General features: G+C 32.3%; 1 protein-coding gene across 4 annotated transcripts in view; it reads right to left on the bottom strand.

The window, feature by feature from the left end:
* The window catches only part of Spock3 (SPARC (osteonectin), cwcv and kazal like domains proteoglycan 3), a 422,602-nt gene that overhangs the window by 120,225 nt on the left and 275,303 nt on the right, over positions 1–27,074 (bottom strand). For all 4 annotated transcript variants that reach the window (XM_015486234.2, XM_015486236.2, XM_015486233.2 and 1 more), the window contains one exon: positions 10,212–10,335. In XM_015486234.2, the coding sequence (XP_015341720.1) occupies positions 10,212–10,335 (124 nt within the window). The remainder of the gene's footprint in view (positions 1–10,211; positions 10,336–27,074) is intronic.

Raw genomic sequence — 27,074 nt, 5'->3', positions numbered from 1 at the left:
TATATATATATATATATATATATAAAATCCTCATGTCAGGTAGAAAATGCAGGTGGAAGCTCAAGGAACTACCAACTACCTGAACTTCTATACTATATCTTGATTGTTTACAGAATTTGTTTAGGTCGTTGGCTCTTGAATCTGGAGAGAGATTGTGGGAAAAAATGTAATTTGTCTATGAATGAACTGTAAAGAGTATGACAGCCACATCTTTTTTGTGTTCATTTTGTAATTCATATTATTACAAGTTTATAAAGTACATATTATTTATAGTATACCATTTTCCTTGTTTAGAAAAATGATTCCTTTTTGTATTAATTTTTAAATCACATCTTTATAGCAAAGTATCCTCATTATTATATAGCATATTAATACACATCATATATGCACTCCATTATATAAAATCTTTTATGTTATTAGTTTTATAATATGCATGTTTTTATTCATGCTGATACAAAATATTATTATCCCTGCTCTTTACCAGTTCTCTATCCTTAATAATATATTAAACATCTTTATGCTTCAGACTACCTTTGAAATGTAGATAAAACAAATGAATCTATCTTTTAGAATTCTTAAAGGAATAAATTAATGCATATAAAATTAAACACATTAATTTAATTTATTAATGTTGTATAAATAACCTAGAACACTGATTTAAATATATTAGGCATTCACAAAATGTTAGTTTTTTTTAGATTTTTTTGTTGTTGTTGATATGAGTTGTGCATCTTTGACAAAAGAAATGAGCTTTTCCAAAGGGAATGTATGTACATTGATTTTGACCTTCTTAGAAATTCTGTGACTACGTTAGCTAGAATAATTAATACCAACAGAATAAGAATGGAACATGCTACTGGTATCTGTGCACATTGGATAACCTATTTACCTTCCTACAATATAAGTTTTTAAAGAGTTGGAATGTATATCACTCCTTGAAATCTCTCCTATTACCTCCCATGATTCCTTTATCCTGGAAAAATGATGAATAATTGATGTTTAAAAGGAGACCATGAAGTTAAAATCCACACATATAAAATCCATCAACTGGAATCTTGCTGGCAGTTTTATTGCAAAGTATAGCACTGTGGTTAACTGTGTGAGCTCTAAACTGGGCTTCAACTCCAGCATTGCTGCTTCTCAGTTCCCTGTCTCCTAGGGATTTCTTTCAGTTATCTGAATATTGAGGATCACTACCCAATATGTCTTACAAGTTTGCTTTGAAGGTTAAGTTATAATATGTAAAATACTTAGAATATTACCAGATATCATTGCCCAATTATTTTAGCAATATATACCTAATGCTAATTGTGAATACTTCTGCTATAATTAGTATACACCTATTGTCATTATTATTATACTTCTCTGAAGAATATGTATTTTCAAGAATATTCTATATGTTTTAAAATTTTGAGAAACTAATCTCTTATAAACCATGTGAAATATTATAAAAGATGATATTTTATTTAAGGGGCAAATATTTTATTATTTAAGAAATAAAATTAATACAAAAATTCCATGAGTGCATGCATTTAGTATAAATCCTTTCTTTTGGTGGTGCATAAGATTTTGGCATAAGATATTGGCAACATAAGGTATTGGCACTCCATGTCTCTATTCTATGAAGGCTGCAGAAATCCAGGTTAAAATTTCCTTAAGGTAAGGTTTTAAATTTTTTTTTTCACAGACAAAAAATCTATATGTAACTTTCTACCTAATAATGAAAATGCCTAAGATTATCTTAACTGGGACTAATGCAAGAAGGTACATTAAACACTACTTAGCCAGAACAATAAGGCAAAGTAATGAAATAAAAGACATTAAATTTGGAAACAAAGAGATAATCTGCATTTTTTTTCATATAGAGAACAACTGGACATTCAGAAAATTCTGAGATCACTAGAAATAGTAAGTAAATGTAGAAAAGTGGCAACATATAAAATCAGTATAGAAAAAAAAATTTGACAAAATATTAAAAACAATTAAAAATAAAAATTCAATTTACAATAGCACTAATAAAATTACTTAGTTTTAAATTCAACAAAAAGCATTATAGGCCTCTATTCAGAAGAAAACCAAACATTAATTGTGAAATCTAACTAAATGAAGAGATAGACAAGTGTGTGGAGTGGACAATTCAACTTTTGCCATATATTAATTTTCTTTAAATTTATCTATGTATTCAATAAAATCCAAATCATAATTCTAGCTGATTCTTTATAGAAACTGACAAACTGAATCTGAAATTTATACATAAATACAAAGGACAACCACCAAAACAATATTAAAAATTTCATGGGTTTGGATGTAAAGTGTTCCCCAAAAGTTCCTGTCAATGCAGGAACATTCAGAGATAAAGTGATTGCATTATTAGATGGAAACCAGAGACCTTTCATTTTAGTTTGAATGAGCCTAACTGGGTGGCAACAGCAGGCAGGTGGAGTATGGCTGGACTGTTGGGTCACAGAGCGCGTGCCCTGGGGTAGCTCATCCTGCAGCCCCTTTCTGTGTCCCTTTGTCTAGTCTTCCCCACCTGCCATGAGCTGAGCATCCTTCCTCTGTCGGCCCTTCATCTATGATAGCCAAACCTAAGAACTGAGACCTCTGAACACCATGAGTCCCAAACCAACTTTTTCCTCCTCAAAGTTATTCTTGTCAGGTATTTTCATCACAGGGACACAAAAGCTGACTAAAACAGCCGCTGAATTCAAAAGTTAGCATAAAGATATAAAAAAAACTTAGGTACATGGTACAAGCCTAACTAAAGACAAAATAGTCCACTGCAACAAAATAGAGACAGAAACACAACAACGCTTTTAGGACCATTTTGTTTTTGACAAAAGTACCAAAGAAATCCAGTAAGGCAAGGTGCTACACAGGAAGATCCAGGAGTCAGTTACCTCTTAAACACCAAAGTTCAACCGTGAACTAAAAATAATAATTACGCATCAGATGTAAATTTACAAGTTAAAATGTTAAAAATTTTGGGAGAAAACGTAGAAAATTTCTTTTCTGTAGAAAGTAATAACTATAAAAAATGATAAATTAGACTGAGCATGTAAAAAATCCTAGGAAGTACAATTTTGAAAATTGCTCTGATATCTTAGGCTATAAGAGAAGAAGAAATGACTCCCTAGGTTTAAAAGCCATACATTGCAATCGTTTTTAATGCCTCAAATAGATATACTTATCACAATCATTGTGTGTATAATGTAGAAAAATAAATACCAATAATAAAAAAGTTTTGGAAAAGGGTATCTGCTTCAAATTCACATTTGAAAATGGAAAAGCTGCTTAGAGAATGAGTGACACTGGTCAAATTACCCCATTTCTCATTTATAAAAGAGAAATAACATATGAAATTATTTTCATACATAGTGGCTTACACATAAGAAAATTACAAGCTTGAAAATGTATCAAGATATAAATTTAGATACATCATGAAAAGGTCAGATACATATTTAAATATATATATATATATATATATATATATATACACACACACACACACACACACACACACACACATGTATTCATATTTGTATATATGAACTTATGAAAGTTAGTGTAATGAAAAGGTCATGCATTACTATAGTGAAAATGAAAACACAAGTTATTGTAAATGGAAGACAAAAAAAAATATAAAAAATTGGGCACTGCAGGGCATGTCCGATGTCCTAGCCATTTGAGAGGCTATCTGTGGTGGGAGAATTACTTGGTTCAGGAGTTTAGGGCCAGTCTTGGCAACATAGTGAGAATGTGTCTCAAAAAAAAGTTAAAACAAAAAAATAGCCCTCCAAAATACAGGGCATCCCTTACTTTGACTCCTATGCTCACCTCATCCCTACATCTAGACCAGTAACCGGGGTTTTAGTACTAAAGTTTTCTGGCACAACACACATGTTCTTTTGGAAGCCTCTCTTTGATGCTGCCATAGTCATTGCTGAAGTGATGGTCACTCAGGGATTTAAGGCAAAAAGGCAGAAAATGATAAGGGATTCATAACACTGCCAAATAATTTATTACCACTTAATAAGGGAGGGGTTCAGAATATTCATTGAAATTGACAGTTTTTCATTGCTCATATATGTCAAACTGCTTACTTAAATGGATGGTAACACATTTATTTCCCCCAGTGTGTTGTGAAATTGGCAAGTGAGTAAATAAAACAAGTAGATCAACATTGTTCAGGTTTAGATATTATAGATGATCAACATTTCAAATATGAGTGTGTGAAAAGACACTTCTCATTTTTCTAAGGAATCAAGTCAAAGAACTAAGTAAACTAATAGAATTTCATAAAACTTAGAATAATATCAATGTTGTTTTTAAAAGGCCATCTTGACACAAAGTGGCTCATACATAAGAAGATTACAAGCTTAAAAATGTTATGTATCTAAGAAATAAAAAAAAAATGTATCAAGATATAAATTTGTCCTAAACTCATCAGGGTTAATATACTAACTCAAGAGTCTTGATCAGGCCATGAAGGTAAGTCTATGTACTGTCCATGTTAAGGTTAAAGAGAAAGATATAAAACAATTCATGCCTGGAGGGGAAGGGCAGGTGAGTTCTAAGAGTGGACAGAGCAGAGCATGAACCCTGAAAAAGGAGTATGCTCACTCAGTACCTCAGCAACTGTCTTCCAAGATGCTCACCATCCTGAAATGTACCAGACTTCCTAGTGTAATATGATCATGGAAATTAAGTTGAATCTCTTTAGCATAAGTTTTAGAAAAGGAATTTGAACAATAAAATAATAGAAGCAAGACATTCCATTGCCACAGAAAGGTATGTGGAATTATTTGTAAATGAAAAGATAAAAGAATCCTTTATTTAACAATACAAGCAGTTGGTTTAGTATATTAATTCTTTCATAAACTTTTTTTCATTTTTACATTCAAACTTAATTTTATTATGTCTCCTTTTCCTTTCTCAAAGAGAAAAGTCATTAATGTCTATAAATTATCATTTCCCTTACCTTTATGTGTAAATTGAAATACACTAATGATGAAATAATACAATGTATAGATCATGAAATGTTCTATATATTCAAATCACTAATATGAACAGAAAATAAACCCAGGATTGAAGACAAAAAATATTTTGAATTTATTTATACTCTATATTTCTCTACAAAATATTTAATCATTATAATTCACAGATTATTTCTAATCTACAAATTCAACTGACAAAAAAAATCATCTTTGACCTCTAACTTGATAATGATATTTAACACAAACATGAAATATTTACAGACAAGTGCATATTGTTTAGTTTCTCCTGAAGGAGTGATTTTTTGATTGACAACAATAAAACATTACACTTTTTCCTTCAACTGACACCCACACCATGCTGAACTTTTAGGGTTCCTAAGTGACTTCAAACCCTATATTTCTGTCAGAAGTTTATGCTACATCCATGACACTTTTTGCTTCCTAAAATCTCTTCCATCAACTAAAATCGTAGTCATATAATTTAATTAAGTATGACAAATCTGATCAAATACCAATGTAAAAGAGAGGGCTGAGTTTCTATTGAAACAATGTTGAATGTCTCAAGCACAGCACAGATGAGCTTCACAAAAAAAAAAGTTCATATTTAAATAAATGAATGGGTGTGAGATCATTCTAAAGCACTGGGGATAGGGTTTTAAAAATATTAAATAATGTTCTACCCCTCAGGCTGTTTTGCTAGTGCCTTTTAGCTTCTGATTCCCATTTTAAATGGATCCAGGAAGTCATATTTTTTTTCCCAGTAACTGCAGAAAAAAGAATACATTTTTGTGTTTCATGATATGTTTTCAGAGGTAAGGATAGGGAGTTCTGGAATCTAAATCAGTGTAAGGAGAGGACAGCTTTTCTCAACATTAGAACTGTCCTTAGCTATAGAGGTTTATCTCACTGAACATGATGTCATATGAGGGACCCTTGCCAGGATGGCCCTGGTCATCCTGTTCCATTCCTTTTAAATATGAGATTTTATGATGAATTTCATGTGTATTATTTTTTTTCATGTTCAGTGCTTTTATGAGAGCTTATCCCAGTAACTGATCATCCTGATGTGTTGGAGGTGTGACCTCAATCCAGTTGGCATACCTAAACCAAAAGTCAAACCGTGGCTATGCTGAAAAGCGGTTTAAATAGAAATAATGCCCCTGCATTTCCAAATATTGATTTTCCTACCATAAAATGATCTCAGCTCGAGGTATTTAGAGGATGGAAGGTGGGGCAATTAAATCGTAAATACTAATAGATTCAGCATAGCAAACTTTAATGTTGAAGTACCTTTCAAAATGCACATATAGTTACTCTGTTATCAAAATTATTAACTATTAAAAGTTAAGTAAAAATAGGCCTCACAAAAATAGGCCTCAAAAGAATAAAACATCATAGAATGTTGAAATTTAAAGTGGAATATTATATTAGAATATAATATAAATACTTCTTTAATGCTGTTATTGTGTTATTATTCTAGTATATAACAAATATATACATATATGTATACGAATATGTTTGTGTATATATAAATATATGTGTGTGTGTGTATATATATATATATATATATATATATATATATATATAGAGAGAGAGAGAGAGAGAGAGAGAGAGAGAGAGAGAGAAGAGAGAGAGAGATGTGTATATATGTATATATAGACATATTTTTTTTTAAGATTTCAAGGCAACAACTTGAAGGATGTATCAATGGTTCTCAACCATAGTTACACATAAATGTTACCTGGGGAGCATGTAAAGTTTATATGTGTGGGGTCTTATCCTGAACCATTTCTGCAAAGTCTCTGCAGCTAGGTTGGGAATTCCAGTATAAAATGGATAAGCTTTCCATTTGTTTTCCTTCAATGCAGGTGCACACACACATAGGCAATTTCATAAGCAAATCTCATTTCTAGGGAATTCACCATGATTTAGTTCACCTGTCCAGCACTGCATGACTAAATATGACAGAAAGAGTTTAAAATCAGCCACTGTTGTCCTCAGGGAATTCATATTTTGGATGTTCTGCTCAGTTCTAAAACATTAGTATCATTTATTGACTTATGCTTACGACAAATGTTATACACAATTTACATAAGAAAACAACAAATAAAACCAAGGTCTAACACAGATTCCATACTGGGGAAAAATTTCTCTCTCTTAACAAAGCTTAACACACAATCAAAATAGACTTTGTCTGAAGTGAAGAAACAAAGACCTTCATTTTTGTGTTAATTTCAGGAATGAGTACCTCTCAAATAAGCTTGAACAATTATATTTTCATTTTTTCTGACATTGCTGAATTTTTAAAATTTCAACAATCATTGGCTCTTTTAAAAAGACTAAGCATTTTCCCACAAAAGTCAATAATTTCTCTTAAGAGAAATAAAAGATGATATTACAAAAATACTTCTTATAAAAATCACAAATGTTCCAATATTTTTTCAACCTATATTTTCATAGTTCTTTATTTGTTCAATTGTCTTGTAGTGTATGCAGTTTTTACTTTGCTGAGCCTCTAGAAAGCTAACAAGCTTGAGTTTGAACTCTGATCAAATAATATTCAAAGTGGTCACATTGTGAAAAAACAGATATTTTTTTTTTTAAATTATGCCCTAGTCTTGTCATTTAACTGAAATAAATAAACTTGGGGGGGGGGTCCAAAATACAGAAACATGAATAAGAATGAAACTGATATTCCAACCTGCCTATAGTGTCTGACACCCAGGACTCAAAGTATCTGTCTTCTGGACAACTTGTACCATCTCAGGGCTACTCAGCTTCCAGATTAATAATGTCATTGGGGGGCTCAGTTGACCATCAGAGTCAGCATGGGATTTGGAGCTCACCATTACCGTGCAATAAATAAAAAGCCTCAAGAGTTGTTCAAACATAGTGAATGATGGAAAACATAAAATGATCTTTTCAAGAAGGCATGCCTCTGTGATCTTTGATTTTGATCTAGTATAAATAGCCTAGAGCAACACTTTCTCTTTAAGGGGGGGAAAAAAACCCTGGAAGTCCTAATTTGAATTTCAATAACAACAAACTTAAAAACAGTAGCAAGAGTTTAATATAATTTCTTATGAGGCTAAGAGTTCTGTTTAATTTTATTGTTGTATGCAATTCCCCTTTCCTGGTGTCAGTGAAAACAATCAAGAGTAGAATGGGTGGTTCAAAGTGCAAAAGTGGCCAAGTTAAATTTGTATGGGCAACAATAAAGATGATGATTTGAGGTTTCTGAAGAGCCATGTATTCATTGTAATCATATTTTTAATCTTCCTATATAAATAAAGCATTTACTGAAAATGACACATGTAAATAAATATCAAATATGGATTATGTTGAAGATCAATTTTAGGAACAACATTGATAGAAACACTTGATTTGTAAGCTAAGGCTTCACTGTGTGCCTAGTACACAGGGAGAACAATGGAGCACCCTATGGTACTGGAAATACACAGGAAAGAATTGACTTAACCACAGATGAATTTATGAGGACTGTGTTTTAAGCACTTAATAACATAGTGATTATCATTTTTGAGTTCTTTAAATACCCAAGATATTAGTGCCCTATCTGATATGCAAGTGATAAAAATTTGCTCCCAAACTGTAGGCTCTCTATACATATCACTGACATTGTTTCTTTAGCTGAGAAGAAGCTTTTTAGTTTGAATCTATCCCATTTATTAATTCTTGATTTTAATTCTTGCACTATAGGAGTCTTGTTAAGGAAGTAGGAGCCTAATCTGATATGATGGAGATTTGGGCCTACTTTTTCTTCTAGTAGATGCAGGGTCTCTGGTTTAATTCCTAGGTCCTTGATCCACTTTGAGTTGAGTTTTGTGCATGGTGAGAGATAGGGGTTTAATTTCATTTTGTTGCATATGGATTTCCAGTTTTCCCACCACTATTTGTTGAAGAGGCTATCTTTTCACCAGTGTATATTTTTGGTGCCTCTGTCTAATGAAAGACAACTGTAATTATATGGGCTTGTCTCGGTGTCCTCTATTCTGTACCATTGGTCTACCAGTCTATTTTACAGCTAATACCATGCTGTTTTTGTTACTATTCCTCCGTAGAATAGTTTAAGGTCTGGTATAGTGATGCCACTTGCTTCATTCTTCTTGCTAAGAATTACTTTAGCTATTCTGGGTCTGGTTTTCCGGATGAATTTCATGACTGCTTTTTCTCTTTCTATGAGGAATGTCATTGGAATTTTGAACTAAATCTGTATAATGCAATTTAATTGCAATTTAATGCAACTTAATTACATTAAATCTGTATAATGCTTTTGGTAGTATGGTTATCTTGATAATATTAATTCTGCCTATCCAAGAACAAGGGACTTGCCTAGCACTGAGTTTGATCCCTAGCACCACATAAAACTAAATAAACAAAATAAAGGTTAAAAAAAAATAGGGATCATCAAACAAGTCCTCCAACATAGTCTCAGACCTATGGAAATCTTCTATGATGGCAACTCGGTGTAAATGCAAAATCAAGTAATAAGAAGAAGGACCATCTGTCAGGACTATCCTAAAAGCAGTTATAAACAGATACGATTAGCACTTTCTAGGGATAATGACATCCTTGGTACAAACATATCAGCAGTTTTGGAAATATATACTGTATTTCTAAAGCAAAGAAATACATAGAGTTGTCTTAGCTGGATTCCAGAAAAAAAATCATTCAATATCTTCACTGATTCAATTTATTCATCCATCAATTTTCATAAAGTTAGGATTAAAATTTGCTTCCCATGTAGCTCTACCTACCAGTTTGGATATCACAACCTCTATCCTTCATTGTAACTTAATAAGTTTTTGTAATTTACTCATCATTTTATGTGGGCTTTGATAATGTGATTAGGTTCATTCTCCCTGGCACTAACAATATGAATTTTGCAAACACACAAAGCTGAGGTCCTGCACCACACTACATTCACCAAGATCCAAGGCATGTTGAGAAGAATCAGAAACATCCATTCCCTCTCTTAACAATAGCTCTATTTCTATGTGTACCTTAAAACTTTAGCAGACAGACACAGAGCAATACCTCTTACAACCCCAAAACACTCAGGACACATTTAAAAAATTAAGATTTTTTCCAAAAAAAGTATTTAAAATAATGTAGCATATTATGCAGTGTCCCCAGTGGAATCTAAACTCAAAATTAAACATATTAAGCCCCCTTTAAAGAACTATTTGTTTTTACCTGAGAGGAGTAGGTATGGCCATCTGAACCACAGACAGGACTGGTATAGACCATTGGACACTGCTTGCAGGTGGATGATGTGAGACCCCTCCACTGCTTATGGCCTACCCCTACTTCTTTCATACTGTTAAAAAGAAAGAAGAAAGAAAGCAACCACACTTAGTTCATTTAATTTTTACAAATACATTTCTATTAACATGGCTTTTCTTTCTTATCTTATCAACTCTTGAAAAACAGAATCAGTAAACTGTATTCTCATTGACATTGAATTAATCTCTGCAGTGTTCTTCATTATAACTTTGTTTCACATTTCAATATTTGAATCTAATAAAACCTCTCCTTAAAAATCTTCTGCTGGTTACATGTAGACTATAGCTGTATTTCATTGAGTAGACTCTTTCCTTTTAATCTATAGCTGTGAAATGTATTTTCAATAACCCCAGAAGCAGAAGCAACACTTTTTCAGCAATACAGGACTCATGCATATGGCACTTTCTTTAAAGCTGCCCTTTGTATTCCCTTAGGAATATTGTGAAAAAAAGAAACATCTAATTTACTGGGTGCTTGAAAATAAGAGCGGCTTACTTTTAGAGAAAATAGTAATAAAGTACTACAATTTTCCAGCACTTATCCGTATTTAGAGAACAAAATTAGTAGGTTTAGTGATAACAAATCCCCTTTTATTGTGTAGAATTTCTCAAAATGGATCCATTAGGCTTTGATCTAAAATAACTTGGGTAAAACCATCCTCTCCTGCTAGTATTTGTGTCTTTACTTGAATTCATCTGTGTTATTCCTCTGCTATTTGTGTGAATAATTTACACAAAAATAGAGAGGGCTTAAAACCAAGAAGAAATGGGATAGAGACTCTGTATCAAAACATTGACTTTATTAAGAGTTAATTAGCACTCCCTCATTAATAAATACCTATGGAGAGAGTATAATTTGATGAGAATAAGACTCTTTTTCAGATTTTTCTTATTTTTTTTCCAGAAGTCAAATCTACAAAAAGTGTTCCCAAAGATGTTCTCAAAATACTATTTCAGAAGCATGGGGGGGTGAGGTGTTTCATTTAGGGAAAAATGTTTACAAGTTTAAAATTTGTTAAAATTTAAATGGGCATTAAGACAACTGAAGCTCTTCCCCCCACTTCCAAAAAAACTTTTCATTGAGTCTACCAGAGTTCCAAGTATATTCCTTCATTTAAACATTGTAAATAATTCTTAAATAAATCATATTACAACCTTTCACAGCTTCAGAATTCATTTCATAGTAAAAACAATGGGAAAAAAATAGCCAGACTCTCATTCCTGATTAAATAATTGGCATAAAATCCTAATGGGAATTAAAATAATTACTGGAAAAACTGGGCTATTCTATGCCCTTTAAGATTCAAATTCCAGAACTTCAGCAAGGGGGGATGGAAAAATTAAACATTCTACGGGCACTGTTTTCATTTTGTGTAATCAAAATAAGGTAAAATATTAGGCAAAATTATTTTCTCTCCAGATACATTAGGGAAAGTATTTATTTTTTTGGTACCAGGAATTGAACTCAGGGGCACTCGACCACAGAGCCACACCCCAGGTCTATTTTGTATTTTTAAATACAAATAGTCTTATGAGTTACTTAGCACCTCACTTTTGCTGAGGCTGGCTTTGAACTCATAATCCTCCTGCCTCAGCCTCCCTAATTGCTGGAATTACAGGCGTGTGCCACTGCGCCTGGCCCAAGTTTGGGTTTCTCATCAATGAAAATCATTTTATTAGAATCAAATACAACCATAATAATAAATCAGATGCATATAGAATTGTTTATGTATCCTTTTGAATTTGCCTTTTTGTCCCCTTTCTTAATGTATCAACCTTAAAAATCCTCATGAAGTACAGAAAATAAAAAATTGTTATAATAATGACCTTCTTCTATAAATATATGTTTGGATGACTTACTAGAAAATCTTTATAATTTATTTCAAAGAATAAATATATCCAGAAATAATTTTTTAATTGCAAGATTTACTAGAAATATTTAACATTGAACAGATCTTAAACAGTGAAATTATAATGTACTTGTCAAGTAAGTTATGAGGTAAAACAAGCTTGTTTATTCTTGATCTGTTTGAGGTCACCCTTGTTGAAAAGAGATAAACTTTTTCAGATTCTTAAAGTAGATCACTAAAAATGATGAGGTTTTTGTGTAGTTTTGCTCCTGATGAGGATTTTCTCAAGTGAAATATAATCATCAAGATCAGAGTATGCATATATTTACATTTCAGTTGAATGTTATGGCAAACTATAACATTGCCTAAACAGAATATGTAGTTGTGCTTATTTTAAAATAAATAGAACATTAGATGACATTAATACGAATTTGTGTTTAATGAATATAATTCATACTATATAAAGAAGAGTAAATCATGCAGTTTTTATTATGGTTAATCAATCCTAAAATGCTTAATATTTTGTCATCCAAGGATGATTTTGATAGAGCAGATTTCCACTTTAGCACAATAGTTTAGAAAACTAGGACCTAAATTTGAAAGCTGAAGTTCTAAATTTTATAGTTTTTATGTGTTCTTAAATCATCTCAAGACTGGTACATCACACATGAAAAAATTAATTACATTCCCTTTTCAATGAATCAGATTACATTTCAGTACAATAAAGAGCAGTATAAAAATGCTTTTTTTTCCAAATTTTTTAAAATTAAAGGCATTTTAAAAATGTTTTTAATTCAAAGTTGAAATTAGTGGAGAAAAACAAACAGATTTCTAAGAAATTCTACTTAAATAAAAAACACTTTTACAAATGTACCATTTAACAATGTACTGGTAAAATCAGTATACATACAAAAATAAGATGTATCTTCATTATTTCAAAGAACAAAATACCGATAATTGATGAAACAAGGCTTTTATAAGTGAAAAAAACTTATAATGTATCACTGTTAGAAAAAAAAAAAACTAACAATATAATGCAGCAGACACTTGGGCAAATAAAATGTTTCATTAAAAAGGTTTTAAGAGGGGCTAGGGCTGTGGCTCAGTGGTAGAGTGCCACATAAAAATAAATAAATAAGTAAATAATAAACAAACAAATGAATATATTGTATCCATCTATAACTAAAAACATATTAAAACAAACAAACAAAAAATTCCCATTTCTCCTGATGGGCAGAATCATAGCCTCTGGGACAGCAGTTCCCTGTGTTTCTCCTTCACTAGCAAAGCAATGAAACGTCTTAGAAAAAGGCGGGGGCGTGGGGGAGTTAAGGGGTTCTGAGTAACTGATAATTTCTAATGACAGAGGTCAGAAAGCCTTAGCTAAAGGCTTAGCCATAGGAAGATATGCAGGTTGCCGACATTGTAGACATTTGTGACCTCAGTACTGTGAAGTACTTCACTTGTCCAATTATATGTATCTCTGTTCATCATAGAATAAATTTTTGCATTTCAAGATTCCTTTTATCAGAAAAGTATCTTGTGACTCAGAATTTGTTTGGTTTGGCATCAGGTGTGCTTCTCAGAATAAACATTATTTATTATTTTATTAATGGAAATATTCTGTTCTCAGGAAGATCAATTTTTGTAGAAAAGGGTCATAGTTAAAAATTTCTGATATAATATCTCTGTATTTATTTTATGTAATATATAAACACATGTAATTGTACGAAAGTGAAGTTTATCTTTTGTTGTTGGTTTTTAATCGTATTTCAAAGTTCCTATTTTAGGGACAGCAATGTGTTTCTAAGACAGAGATGATGTCAGGCCAAGACAGGCAAAGGAACATGCTTAGGATAAGGTAAGTTGATGCAAGCTATCAGAATGGTTGCCTGGCAACTGGGAACAGAGAAATGACAGGTGAAAAAACTAGATCTAGCAAGAACATTTCTGCACATATTCATCTAAATATCTCAGATATAAAAAATACCTCTTAACCATTGTATATAAGTCTAATTTTTTAAAATACCAAGGGTCACTTTCTATTAATTATTTTGAATTATTATCTGATAGGGTAATGGGTAATATAATTTGTTTCCATGCATAACATACAAAATTCAAGACGACTGAAAAATTCTCAATGTATTTCGGAAAAACTCTTCCAAGAGCAACTGTGAAACATATACCTTCCAAAGAACTATTAATAAAGGAGACTTTGCTTTACAATTCAAGCTAAAAATCTACTGAGTTTCTAACTGCATTGTAGATATGCCCATATTTCCCTTAAGAATCAAAAAGAAAAAAATGTAATTAGAACCCAGGGAAATGAAACACTAAGTAAAAATACATGATAAACAAAGTCAGGGTATATTTTCCTCAAAATTTCCTTTTTAAATTTCATCATGCAGAGAACTAAGTTATTTTCCTACCAATATAACTGTCATTTTATTTCTAATTGCTGAAAATTTAAAATGACAAACAGAAATTTAATCCACTGTTGTCGTTTTTCTACACATCTCCTTTCCAGGGAGTGGAGTCATATTATCTGCTTATTAACTGAAGCATCACCTTGTATTTCTTATTCATTTTTTACTCTAGTCTGTTCTATCCTCTAGTATAGATCTCCCACATCAATCTCATATGAAAAACAACAATTTCTAATTTCTCTAATAAGTACAATGTTAATCACCGCTACACCTGTTTGCTCAATTAAGGTCTACTTAGTTTCTGTTCAGTTAATCGTGTTGTGCATTTTAACAACATAATTTTAAAGAAGCATCCATATTTTGGAGTTTCTATCAATTGTGCAAACAGGATAAATGATGTTACCAAAATGATTAAAAGGAAAAAAGAAAAAAACAACCTCATCCCAAGTTGATTTGTTTCACATAGAACCGTGCCATTAATCAGTCATGACAATTCAGTAACTTGTCATGGGTGTAAATTTCTTCAGTGGAAATTTTAGGTTTCATCATTATGAATCATTAAATCTTGAGCAACCCATGAATCTTTAACAAAATTATTTTCATGAAGACACTCAACAAATTCAGGAGCACAAATGGTGCATATTGTCCATATGTTGATTTCAGAATTTGACGTAGTGTTACCAAGTAGAATGAATGTATCATTATGGCATAAAGGATGAGGTTGCCTGGAACAAGAAATTTCTAGGAATGCAAAAGTTGCAAAGCTTGGCCATTTATAGGTAGCAAATGACAGACATGGAGGGAATTCTGTCATATGATAACTAAAGAAAGTGAGAAGATGAAAACATGGTCATGTTTAAGAAGGCATGATTTCTGTGAAAGTATACCTAAAAAAATTGGTGATCCTTAACACTTAGGTTACAATTTCAAGAAACCATGCCAATAAATCATGATAAATAATATAGTATGTTTATATACTATAAATACATATATAAATATACATATGAATAGATATTATCCTAAAACTTTCAATTGCTGAATCTGACTTCATGTACTAGAAATTCTTAGTTTTCCAGGCCTTAAAAATGCAAAAAGAATAAAATAACAAATTATGCATTATGTATTTAACTTAAAAGAAAAACATTAGCATATAAATCATAATTTCTTAGATATATTTCCTCCTTTCTATGTATGGCAATATTAACTTAATTCTGTAGGGAGTATTATGAGCTATGTGGATATAAAACAACAAATACTATATAATAAGTTGACATAGTATATCTATAATATGAATAAAAACCTTTCTTGCTTTATATATTCTATGAAGAATAAAGATTCACTTAAAAAGCCCATATCTAGACATATTTTAAAACATAGTGGTAGAAATAATTGTTAAAAGGTACCTTCTGAAACCATTCCTAACATAAATTGAATACATCCTAATAACTGGTTGTAATGATATATTTTAAACATCAACTATGCTTACCAGACTAGCTAACAGGATCTAGCAATATTATCAAGGAGCGAAAGTAAGTGGTGATTTAGAGTACCTGCTTCACAAAGGTAATAAGATATTAAACATTAGTGTTTATAGTTTAAAGAGTAGTAGACAATTTATAATGAGTATCTCTTTCTTTGAACATATCATTAAAAATGTTCGCACAGTTATATTGTTACTAAGGAACAATACAGTTGAAATTACATTTATATCATGTTTTGTTGTTTCTGTATGTAGATCTTAATATGACAAGCCCTTTAGTGAGGGAAATTTTCTATCAAAGAAGATTTCACTGATCTTATCTGAAAGTTATGTTATCATCAAGAGATTTGAATTATGAAAAGGTGATAATGATATTTAAATACATACTCTGTTAAATAAATAATTTTTTTAAATGGTAAGGATATTCATAATTTGTGAGAACATCAATAATTTCAAAATTTCAAAATAGACAACTACAAATGACATGAATGTATTGCTATATCTCTTCAATCTGACACTCAGTGGATTGAAGGAGTAATGCAGGTTTGAAATATATAAAATGCAGATGATATCAAATGCAGATTACAGGAATCTAATACCCACTGTTGTTTCTACATATTTAATTCCAAACAATATTTTAATAAATAAAGATATGTTCAATAAAACCATGGAAATGTGTGTTCCACTGCAAAGTATAATTACTGTATATGATATAAAGAATCAGTGCATTTGTGGACTAAGAGTATCCATAAATCTCTTTCCAGAAAATTATGTGGCAACATATTGGAAATTCATATCCTATGTATGAAAAACTAATTGCCAGAATAATAGCTATACACAATTCAAATCCTTGGAATACATGTTAAAAAGTTACGTTTTGAATCTACCATTTATGCCATGTCTATGTATGAACATAATACAGTGAGATCCACTTGTGTGTGTGTGTGTGTGTGTGTGTTTGTCTGAGTATATATATATATATCATTGCATATAATAATAATATAAGGCAGATAAGCAGAGTAGAGCACAGGGATCAGATGGAGGGAAAAGGGAAGGTACTGGGGAAGGAAATTATGTTATTTCCACATACTAATATGGCACAATGAATCCCACTATTATGTACAATTATAATATATCAAGAGCAACAATTACAAAAAGGAATTAGAGTCAAATTTTAAATAAAAACAAAAACTGGAAAGAACCCATTATGTGAGTTTCCACCACACTATCCACTGGAAATAAGGAAAGTAAAATCATAAAATATGTTACTTAGATATTTAAAAGTGGGGAGGGGGCATGGATCTGGGGTTGTGGCTTAGTGGCAGAATGCTTGCCTAGCATGTTCGAGGTCCTGGGTTCAATCCTCAGCACCACATAAAAGTAAATAAACAAAATAAATGTATGGGGCTGGGGATATGGCTCAAGTGGTAGCCTCTTCGCCAAGCATGCATGAGGCACTGGGTTCAATTCTTAGCACCACATAAAAATAATATAAAGATATTGTGTCCACCTAAAATTAAAAAATAAATATTTTTTAAAAAAGATATTTAAAAGCCATCATATACCAATTTGGGAATAAATGTATAGCAAACACTTAAATGTTCTGTTTATTTATTTGCATAATAAAAGTCAAAGTACTTTGCCTTTTGAGAATAGAGAAATACCACAAGGAAAAACGCTTTGAAATCAAACATTTTTGCAAATGTGTTGAATTACAGAGAAAAGAAGAAAAGAATGTATAACTACATCTTTTGTCAAAAGATATTTCATGTTTGCCCTTTAATGTTTGAACCTAAAGACCTGAATTGAATCAAACATTTCTGGTAAATTGGTTGTTACTGAAGTTTGTTTGCTGATTGATAAGGGTTTTCTCTGTGAGAAGGGAAGAAATAGCTAGACATCTTCAATAAGAGGAATATTTTATGTCCATGTACAATGGAATCCTTTGAAAAAATGGTTTGTAGAGATACTTATCCATGTTAAGTTTATGAAAGGCAATGTGGTATTCAAGTGTCATAGTGCATTTTCTTAAGTTGGATGGACAATTCCCAAAGGTTTGCTTTTTTATTGTACTTCAAGACATGCAATTATATTTTTCTTCTATGTGATTTTATGCATCAGTAGTTTACAATAAAAATTAAATTTAAAGAGAAAGTTACTCTGAGTTTCAAGACAATAAAATATTCTAAAGCAATATTGTAGAAACTGATCCACAAATTTATAGTTAGATTTTCATATATATTTATATATCCTAAAATGTGACAGACACATATATAGTAATAATATCTATAAATTTAGCAATTCTATATTATGTTATTCTTTAAATCATAAGCTTAGGAAGGGGGAAGTTTAGGGAAATGAATGACTTTCCTTAAGCTTTTGGGGCTTATAATTCGCAGATTTGGATTTCAAGTGACACTGTTTTCATTTCACCATTCATGTTTCTTGTCATGAATGTCCACATAAGAATTTAAATGTTTAGGAAAACCACATTTCAAATATTTTATATTTTCTACATTAATATTATAAGTAAAAAATAACAAAATTATTTTCCCAATTTTTACTTTAACAGTTCCACCACCACTAAAAAGTATTGTCTAATAATACATCTGGCTAATTAAATGTAAAACTTACATAAAGTGAAATTGATAATATAACATCATACATTTGATTCTCACTTGGGAATCTGTAAAATGACTAATTGACTATGTATTGATTCTTTCACTTATTGAATGACAGATGTGTTTTCATTCCTGATTTGAACATGTAAGAATAGTCACTAAGTCCAACTTATTGTATTTAAAATAAGAATTAGAAACTTCCTCAGATTTTTCAGTCATGAATGTTTTGAAGGAGAGCAAGTTTTCAACCATTAATTGTGTTAACAACTTAACCTTAAGGAGCTCTCTGGCATCAACACCAATCAAACTACAAACTCATAAATGATGTTCACAAAAAATGTGTGATTCTTAAAGACCAGAGAGATTCTATATTTGGAAAAATACATGCACATTTAAAAAATAACAGTGGCAGACACATAACTTATAAAGGAAATAATATTCTACCTAAAAGAAAATAATTAACAATGGACCATTTCTCAAAAGTCATGAGAAAATATTCTGTTTGAACATTCAAAATATTTTTTGTATTTCAAAATATGTCTTGATCAAAAATTCTTTTCATTTTTGTTCATTTATAAATAGAAGGAAATGTTTTAGCTCATCTTCAAGAAACAGGCCTGACAGCTTTAACAGAAGCATTGAGCCATTAAATGCTGCATTTTATTTAAGAACATAGTTATTAAAGGCCAACCAAAGTTAAGGCCAACCAAAGTTCAGGGAAGAAAAACATAGCTTTTCCTTCATGTACTCTCTTCACGGAAGACATAATTCTTTTTTTTTTTTTTTATTTTTTTTTATTGGTTGTTCAAAACATTATAAAGCTCTTGACATATCATGTTTCATACATTAGATTCAAGTTGGTTATGAACTCCCAATTTTACCCCAAATACAGATTGCAGAATCACATTGGTTACACATCCACATTTTTACATAATGCCCTATTAGTAACTGTTGTATTCTGCTACCTTTCCTATCCTCTACCATCCCCCCTCCCTCCCCTCCCATCTTCTCTCTCTACCCCATCCACTGTAATTCATATTTCTCCTTGTTTATTTTCCCATTCCCCTCACAACCTCTTATATGTAATTTTGTATAACAATGAGGGTCTCCCTCCATTACCATGCAATTTCCCTTTTCTCTCCCTTTCCATCCCACCTCATGTATCTGTTTAATGTTAATCTTTTCTTCCTGCTCTTCCTCCCTGCTCTGTTCTTAGTTGCTCTCATTATATCAAAGAAGACATTTGGTATTTGTTTTTTACGGATTGGCTAGCTTCACTAAGCATAATCTGCTCTAGTGCCATCCATTTCCCTGCAAATTCTATGATTTTGTCATTTTTTAGTGCTGCGTAATACTCCATGGTGTATAAATGCCACATTTTTTTTATCCATTCATCTATTGAAGGGCATCTGGGTTGGTTCCACAGTCTAGCAATTGTGAATTGTGCTGCTATGAACATCGATGTAGCAGTATCCCTGTAGTACGCTCTTTTAAGGTCTTAAGGGAAAAGTCCAAGAAGGGCAATAGCTGGGTCAAATGGTGGTTCCATTCCCAGCTTTCCCAGGAATCTCCATACTGCTTTCCAGATCATTTCTTGCTTTATTGGGAAAAGAAGTTTACAAAAATAAAAAGGAGAGGGGAACAACCATGTTTTGCTTGTGTGTGATTTATAGGCTTAAGAGTATAAAACCTTCACGATGAATTAGCTCTGATAGTATAGTATATATTTCAAGTTAACAACTGATTATTAAAATTAAACAAAAAGCCTATTTTTTTACTCTATGGTATTTTTCTCCCTACTAGATTTTATTTGTTTCCCATCCTGAAAAATTTATACTTTCAAGCATATGTTGAATCTCCAGTGTCATCCAAGTAATGTCATATTGGCAACATGGAGCGATGATCTTCAAGAAATGTCATCTCAATAACTTGTACCATATATAAAAGTTCATGAAAAAAAGCCTTTCAAAATCATTTTTATTACTTTTATTTATCACAAGTCTTATTTTCTAACCTACCAAGAATACTTACTCACCCTATCTAATAAACTCATGAGTATACCTATTATGTGTTCAGGAACTATTTTACAATCTGAAGAATATAGGGGGAAAGAGGCTCTGAATTCATGGAACTCAAATTTATTTGTAAAAAAAAAAAAAAAGATGAATGTAGCTTAGAGTAGGGTTTTGCTGTGGTCCAGGAAGAGGTCTGGACAATCTATTGCCTATCTCACCAACTCTTTCATCTTTCAAGTCCCAACACGGATATCAGTTCTTTTGCAAAATATTTTGTGACTCCCCAAGCATATGTTCACTAACAGTATGGTGTCCCTCATATTTCTTTACTATAATGATCACCCCTATAGTTTTTTTTTTTTCCCATTTGATGCAAGGTATACTTACACTTCCCTAATTCTGAGTCTTTATCTTGCTCCTATGACATTGGTCAAATCATTAATAAACAGACCTGTGCTTAATGTTCTTTTCTTGTTTACTTCTGCCATTTCTCCTCGCTCTGAAGTTTGGGAGATAATGGAGCCACTTAGAGAACAGGCTACGTTCTACAGCCTAAAAATATCTCTCACCTTATGTTGAGCCTCACCATTCACAGGCAAGCAGAAAGCAGCTGGGCAGTAAAAGATGTCATTGGAATCATAGCATGAGATTGTACACAAATTGGATTTAACTGCCGCATCCTCTGGAGTGGCCATACTATTTTGCTTTCTGTGCAATTTGCCCAATTACATTCCTGCCTTTCCTTTGATTAGATCATGCTTCCAGAAATAGTGTCTTAAGATTGTGGAGTGCATTGGTTTCCTATGTCTGCTACATTAGATTACCCAAAACTTGCTGATTCTAACAGAAGTTTAATCTCCCAAAGTTCTGGAGCATCAAAGTCTGAGAGCAGTGTCACAGGACTGAAGTCAAGATGTTGGCAGGAGCACAGTCTCTCTGGGGGTTCCAGGTGACCATGTGTCCTCTGCCTCTTCCAGCTTCTGGGAGGTATCTGCATTACTTGGCTTATGGCCTTATCTTTCTATCCTTGCTGCATTTCATATCCGCTTCTTCTCTGTGCATCTCCATCAAAATTTTCTGTCTCTCTCTTATAAAAATACACATGATAGAATTTAGAGCTCACCATGAAAATCCAGGAAAAATTCCTCTTCTGGGGAACTTTAATCACATTTTTTTCTCACATATGGTAATATTCATTCTAATAGTAAATAAGATAACATTTGTCAATTATGGAAAAAAAGGTGAGGGCATAAAAATTTGAGGGCTGCCATTTAGCTCATTTCAGAGCACACACTTGGTAAAGAGAGATTTCACCTTTCTCACAACAAAGAAGCTTCAGGAATGAAGTCAGGGTTAGAAAGATGCCTTAACTAAGCCTATTCATGAGTCCATCTGTTTGGTGCGTTTTGCCCTTTGCCTCCCCTAACCCACTCCTTTACAGCTAAAGGGAGGCTGTACAGTTGGTCACAGTGATACTTTGGGACTCAGGCATCACCTTCAGCTAGCTTTCCTCTTCTGCAAATGCATGTTTTGCTTACTCATGGAAACAGTCAGATATAATTCATTTCTCTCTCAGAAAAAAAAAATACAACAACAACAAACCTATAGCTCTAGGTTTACTATCCAATGTATTTTACATTCATCTCATTTTCTCAATGAATTAGATAATCAATTTTATTTTTATATGTGTCATAGACTGCACCAGTGTTATAGTTATGATGAGTGGAAAACAATAAAATCCCCATTTTCTACCAAAAAAAAAAACTAAATGTCCATGACATGAACACTTCTCTTATGCTTATATGTTTTACTGATAGAAGAATAGAGGATGGAACCAGTGGGTTATTCTTCTCTTTGATTCCTTTGCATTCAGCAGTAGTGGACATTGGGAGAAAGTTGAATGAGAGTGATGAGAAGACAGGCTTCATATAATAGCCTAGGGCTAGATACAGGCTCAGGGGCATCCAGGGTTGACAGCAGAGAAGCCATTGCAGAATAACAAGAACTGAATTTACCGAGTGTTGTTCCTTGGCTTTCTTCTCATGATAGTTAATTGTGTTTTTGTTCTTTGCTATCCAATATTTTCCAAAACTATCCTGCATGCTCTCCTCTCTCTCCATAATATCTTTTCACCTTTTTTTTTTTTTGTAGTATTGGTAGTAGGAATCAAGCCTAGGACCTTATGAATGCTTGACAGCACTCTATCATGAAGGCTTACCTCCAGCCCTGTCTTCACTGTTTAAATCATAAATCATTGTTCTCCAATATGTTTCTCTGAGCCTGGCATTAAGTAAGTATTCAATAAAATCATTGAATAAATAAGTAAAGGAATGAAGAAGAAAGAAAGGAAAGAAGAAAACTAAGTTTCCTGGTTCAAGCATTAACAATGACTATTATTTAGTGAACTTTATGCCCACTCAGAAGAAATTCTATTGCATAATTATAAATGTTTTATAAATACTTTGTCAATTAAGTCCTTGTTAAATGTCATTAGTTTTCATATAAAACCTCATCACTTAGAATAAAATAAAAATAATAGACTTGGCTCTGGATTCAAACAAAAGTCTTTTTGCTCCTAACAATTATTTGATGTATAACCTAAAGGAACATGACAAGGCATTTTATATAGTCTCCTTCAGTTGGTTCAATCTACCAAGGATCCTTTTCAGCCTTGTGTTTTAGAATACTTAGCATGCTTTCCATGACTCATTTAGGAAGTAAGCAATCAGGAAATTAAAAATTGTCTTTTCATATCTGTAAGAGTGAGAGTGATTTATATAGGCTTCTTTTAAATGCTTTACTTATTTTAATAACAGTTAATTTGCTGCAGTTTTTTGTTTTGTTTTGTTTTGGGTTCCTCATACGACTTTTTTTTTAGTATAATAAAATCATTGGACCTATAGGTTTCTTTGAAAAATAACACAGTGCCTCTTACCCTTCTAATAGTTTTTCTGTCCCACTGATAGTCATGAAATACGAAGTAGCTTATAAGTTCATAACTGCGCCACTAACAACCTGAACACAGTGCAGAAAGATGACTGGTAATTTATCATGTTCAGTGTTACTTTACTGACCAAAAAAGCTGGCTGGTAGAATTGTTGGGAAGAATAAAGGTTTTGGGGTCCGGGTGTGTAGGCTTCCATGCTAAACTGGCCTGGAAGATGCTCCCTCTCCAAAGAATTGGTCACTATCTCCCTATATTGAAGGGAAGATCAAATAAGTAACATATTCTAGTATAGCTCTGTTATCAACTTTGGATCACATAGTTACATTTTTGTACTCTCTTTTATGTAGTGTCTTTAGCATTTGTTTGATAAAATACATGCATGGATTAATTTGGATTTTTGCCTTTCAGGAAATAGAGAAAGCTTCTGGTTTATCTTATTTTGATGCTTTTTGTATATTATTTATGCACCCTAGCTTATATAAAATCATGTTCCATGGGTTACTGCTAAACCGATTGGCATGCGTGGAGGTTGTATGTCAAGCTCCAGTGCAGGGTAAGTATTGACTTATTTACATTATTTTTCCTTGCACATGGGTCTAAAATTTGGGTATTCCTAGATTCCTTTAAATCACTTTCTAAAATCAGACTACATATAACTGAACGGTAGTCCTCTCCCTCAGTATTCATTAGAAATAAATATGGATCAAGATGTACGTTTATGCATTATTATGACAATTGTAGAGAAGGGAACTCTATAGGCGTGTTTATTGAATAGATAATATGTAAACCAGTGATCATAGCTGTGTTCCAATAAAACTTTCATGGATGCTGAAATTTAATTCATATAATTTTGAGATGCCACCAAATATTACTTATTTTTTATCACACCCTACTATATTGAATATTTAAAAAACATTCTTAGCTCTTCAGTTGCTGTAAAACCAGACTGTCATCAGGATGCTGTCCCCAAGTCTAATATTTGTTTATTTGTTTGTTTGTTTTTTCCACTGTTTTAGGAAGAAGTAAGGCTACAGAATAGTAAGCACCTTCTTCTCTGAATCAACAAGGAAGAAAGTCCTCCCTGACCCCAAAATATCTTTCTCAGTTTAATATGTGTATACATTAGGTCAGATCACTAAAATTTTTATTCAATTTGTTATAACTTAGTACTACCATAAATAATGTAAATATGTGGAGTAATCTTAACATAATATCTAAAATATATTGCACTTTAACACAGTTAAAAAATGAAAAAATAAACCGAGCGTGGTGGTACATGCCTGTAATGCCATCAGCTTGGGAGGCTGAGACAGGAGGATCACAAATTCAAAGCCAGCCTCAGCAATGGCAAGGTACTATGCAACTCAGTGAGACCCTGCCTCTAAATGAAATGCAAAAATAGGGCTGGGGATGTGGTTCAGTGGCCGAGTGCCCCTGAGTTCAATCCCCAGTTCCAGCCTCCCCCCAAAAAAACGAAAAAAATAGAAAATATTTTCTATACTTCTTGATTTCAAGTCAGACTTCATTTATTTAAAATAAAATTACCGAGACTTGGGGTGCAGCTCAGTGGTTGAGCTCTTTCCTAGCATGCATGTGACCTTATGTTCAATCCCTAGCACCTCAATAAATAAAAATTTAAAAATAGTGCTTAAGTTAATTCTTTAAAATTTTTTAACTTATAGTTCATTAAGCATAAAATCTCTATCTGAGGATTGAAAGTGTGAGGAAATCAATAAAAATGTAATTCTCAACAAAATACACATTGAAGTCAAGTGCTTGTAAAATTTTTAACCTGCAAGATGAAAAAGTTTCAAAGTTCATTCTACTTTAAAGTAACTAATGAGAATCATATGAAAGCATTACATTTGCTCCATTTTTGTTTTGTTTTTGTTTGGGGAAGAGGGCTTTTCATTTTCATTTTGTGTTACAACTCACTTTAAACAAGTATGCAAATATATCTATTCTATATCCTAATGGAAAATCAAATTACCTTTTCTACTGGAAGTTACAGACATAAATTTACAGAACTACTTGAGTGAATGATTAGTAGATAGGCTTTTTTGAAAGCTTAGAGAATTTCTTATATAAAGATTATTGTTTGAATAGCACATCTATCACTGTCATCATGAAAAAATAAAGGATGACATAATAATCTCTTGGTGAAGCTAAATTTTACACACCCTTAGACTGGAATGAAACACAGATGTTGCATAAATGGTGGATTTTTACTAAATATAGAACATGACAAGAAATTAAATAGCTGTTATGAATTATTCATTGAGTTTCCCGTTGAATAACTGGGGGGAATCCTGCTAGTTCTGAGGAGCATGTCAGCACACCCAGCCACCTAGCTCACCTGGACACCTCTGCCGAGCATCAGTCTTCTCAAGGATATGAGGACAATTATGCATTTTTTAACAACAACAACAACAAAAAAAGAAAGTCACTACTGGCATTTCCCTCAGGCTCTATTCTCCAGATCTCATTTCAAACAATTTTGTGGGAAGGTTTATAATCCATTTTGTCTGATGACCTGTTAGTTTTTAGGCATCTATCTTTGAGCCTATTTTAAAAGGTTGCTTTCATCTCCATATAACTCTACTGCTAGTAAGAGAAGTTTTAATTTTTGCCCTTACCCTGTGACATTGACTTCTTCCTCTAAATGTGAATCTGGAGAAACTAGCAGTAGGTGATTAAATGACGATTATTTTCAGACAAGAAAAATTCCCAGGTTCTTTTGTTTGATTTTAGTAACTAGTGAACTGCATAGTCAAACTCTGCACAAAAGACCCTCTGGATTGTTTTCAGAAGAGTAACAATCCTATTTAACATACAAAGGCAAGAAAGGGAGTGCCTGTCTAGATTCAGCATTTTCATCAGGTACAAAACATTTAGAATGATTTATTTTCAAGCTTTGCTGTGCTTAAGTCCCTCAAAAGAACTGTGCCCTGTGGCAGCACAAAGTAGGTTCCCTAAAAACAACAAAAAGTGTATATTTCATAACTGCAAATTATGAGGAAAAGGCTTTAAATAAGTTCAGCTAGATAATGTGGGTTTAACTATGCCCAGCTGTAGCACTGAAAACTTCTAGAGACTTTCTTCTGTGAGAGTGCTATACAACTTTGAGTACTAAAAATAATCCATAAATTTTTTTTAATAGAACAAAAAAGCGAAGCAAAGCAAAGCAAAACAAAACAAAAAGCAATCCTCCCTGGGTTTCCATCTGATGAGTCATACTTTTTTGCTCATTAAGCAATTGCATAATGACGACAGTGACTTATCATTCATTACTCATGTTAAGTTTTTAAAATGACATAAGCAATGCATACTCTGTATGCAAAATGTGCACGCCTTACAACTCCATAGCTTCCAAGCATTCACAGACAACAGCTTACAAAATGTTAAAAGAGATCCTTATATACTGAAATAAGTTAT

Source organism: Marmota marmota, unplaced genomic scaffold (assembly GCF_001458135.2).
Source record: "Marmota marmota marmota unplaced genomic scaffold, marMar, whole genome shotgun sequence".
Classification (NCBI taxonomy): domain Eukaryota; kingdom Metazoa; phylum Chordata; class Mammalia; order Rodentia; family Sciuridae; genus Marmota; species Marmota marmota.
The sequence above is the reverse complement of the archived record's forward strand: the minus strand, read 5'-3'. Positions and strand labels throughout refer to the sequence as shown.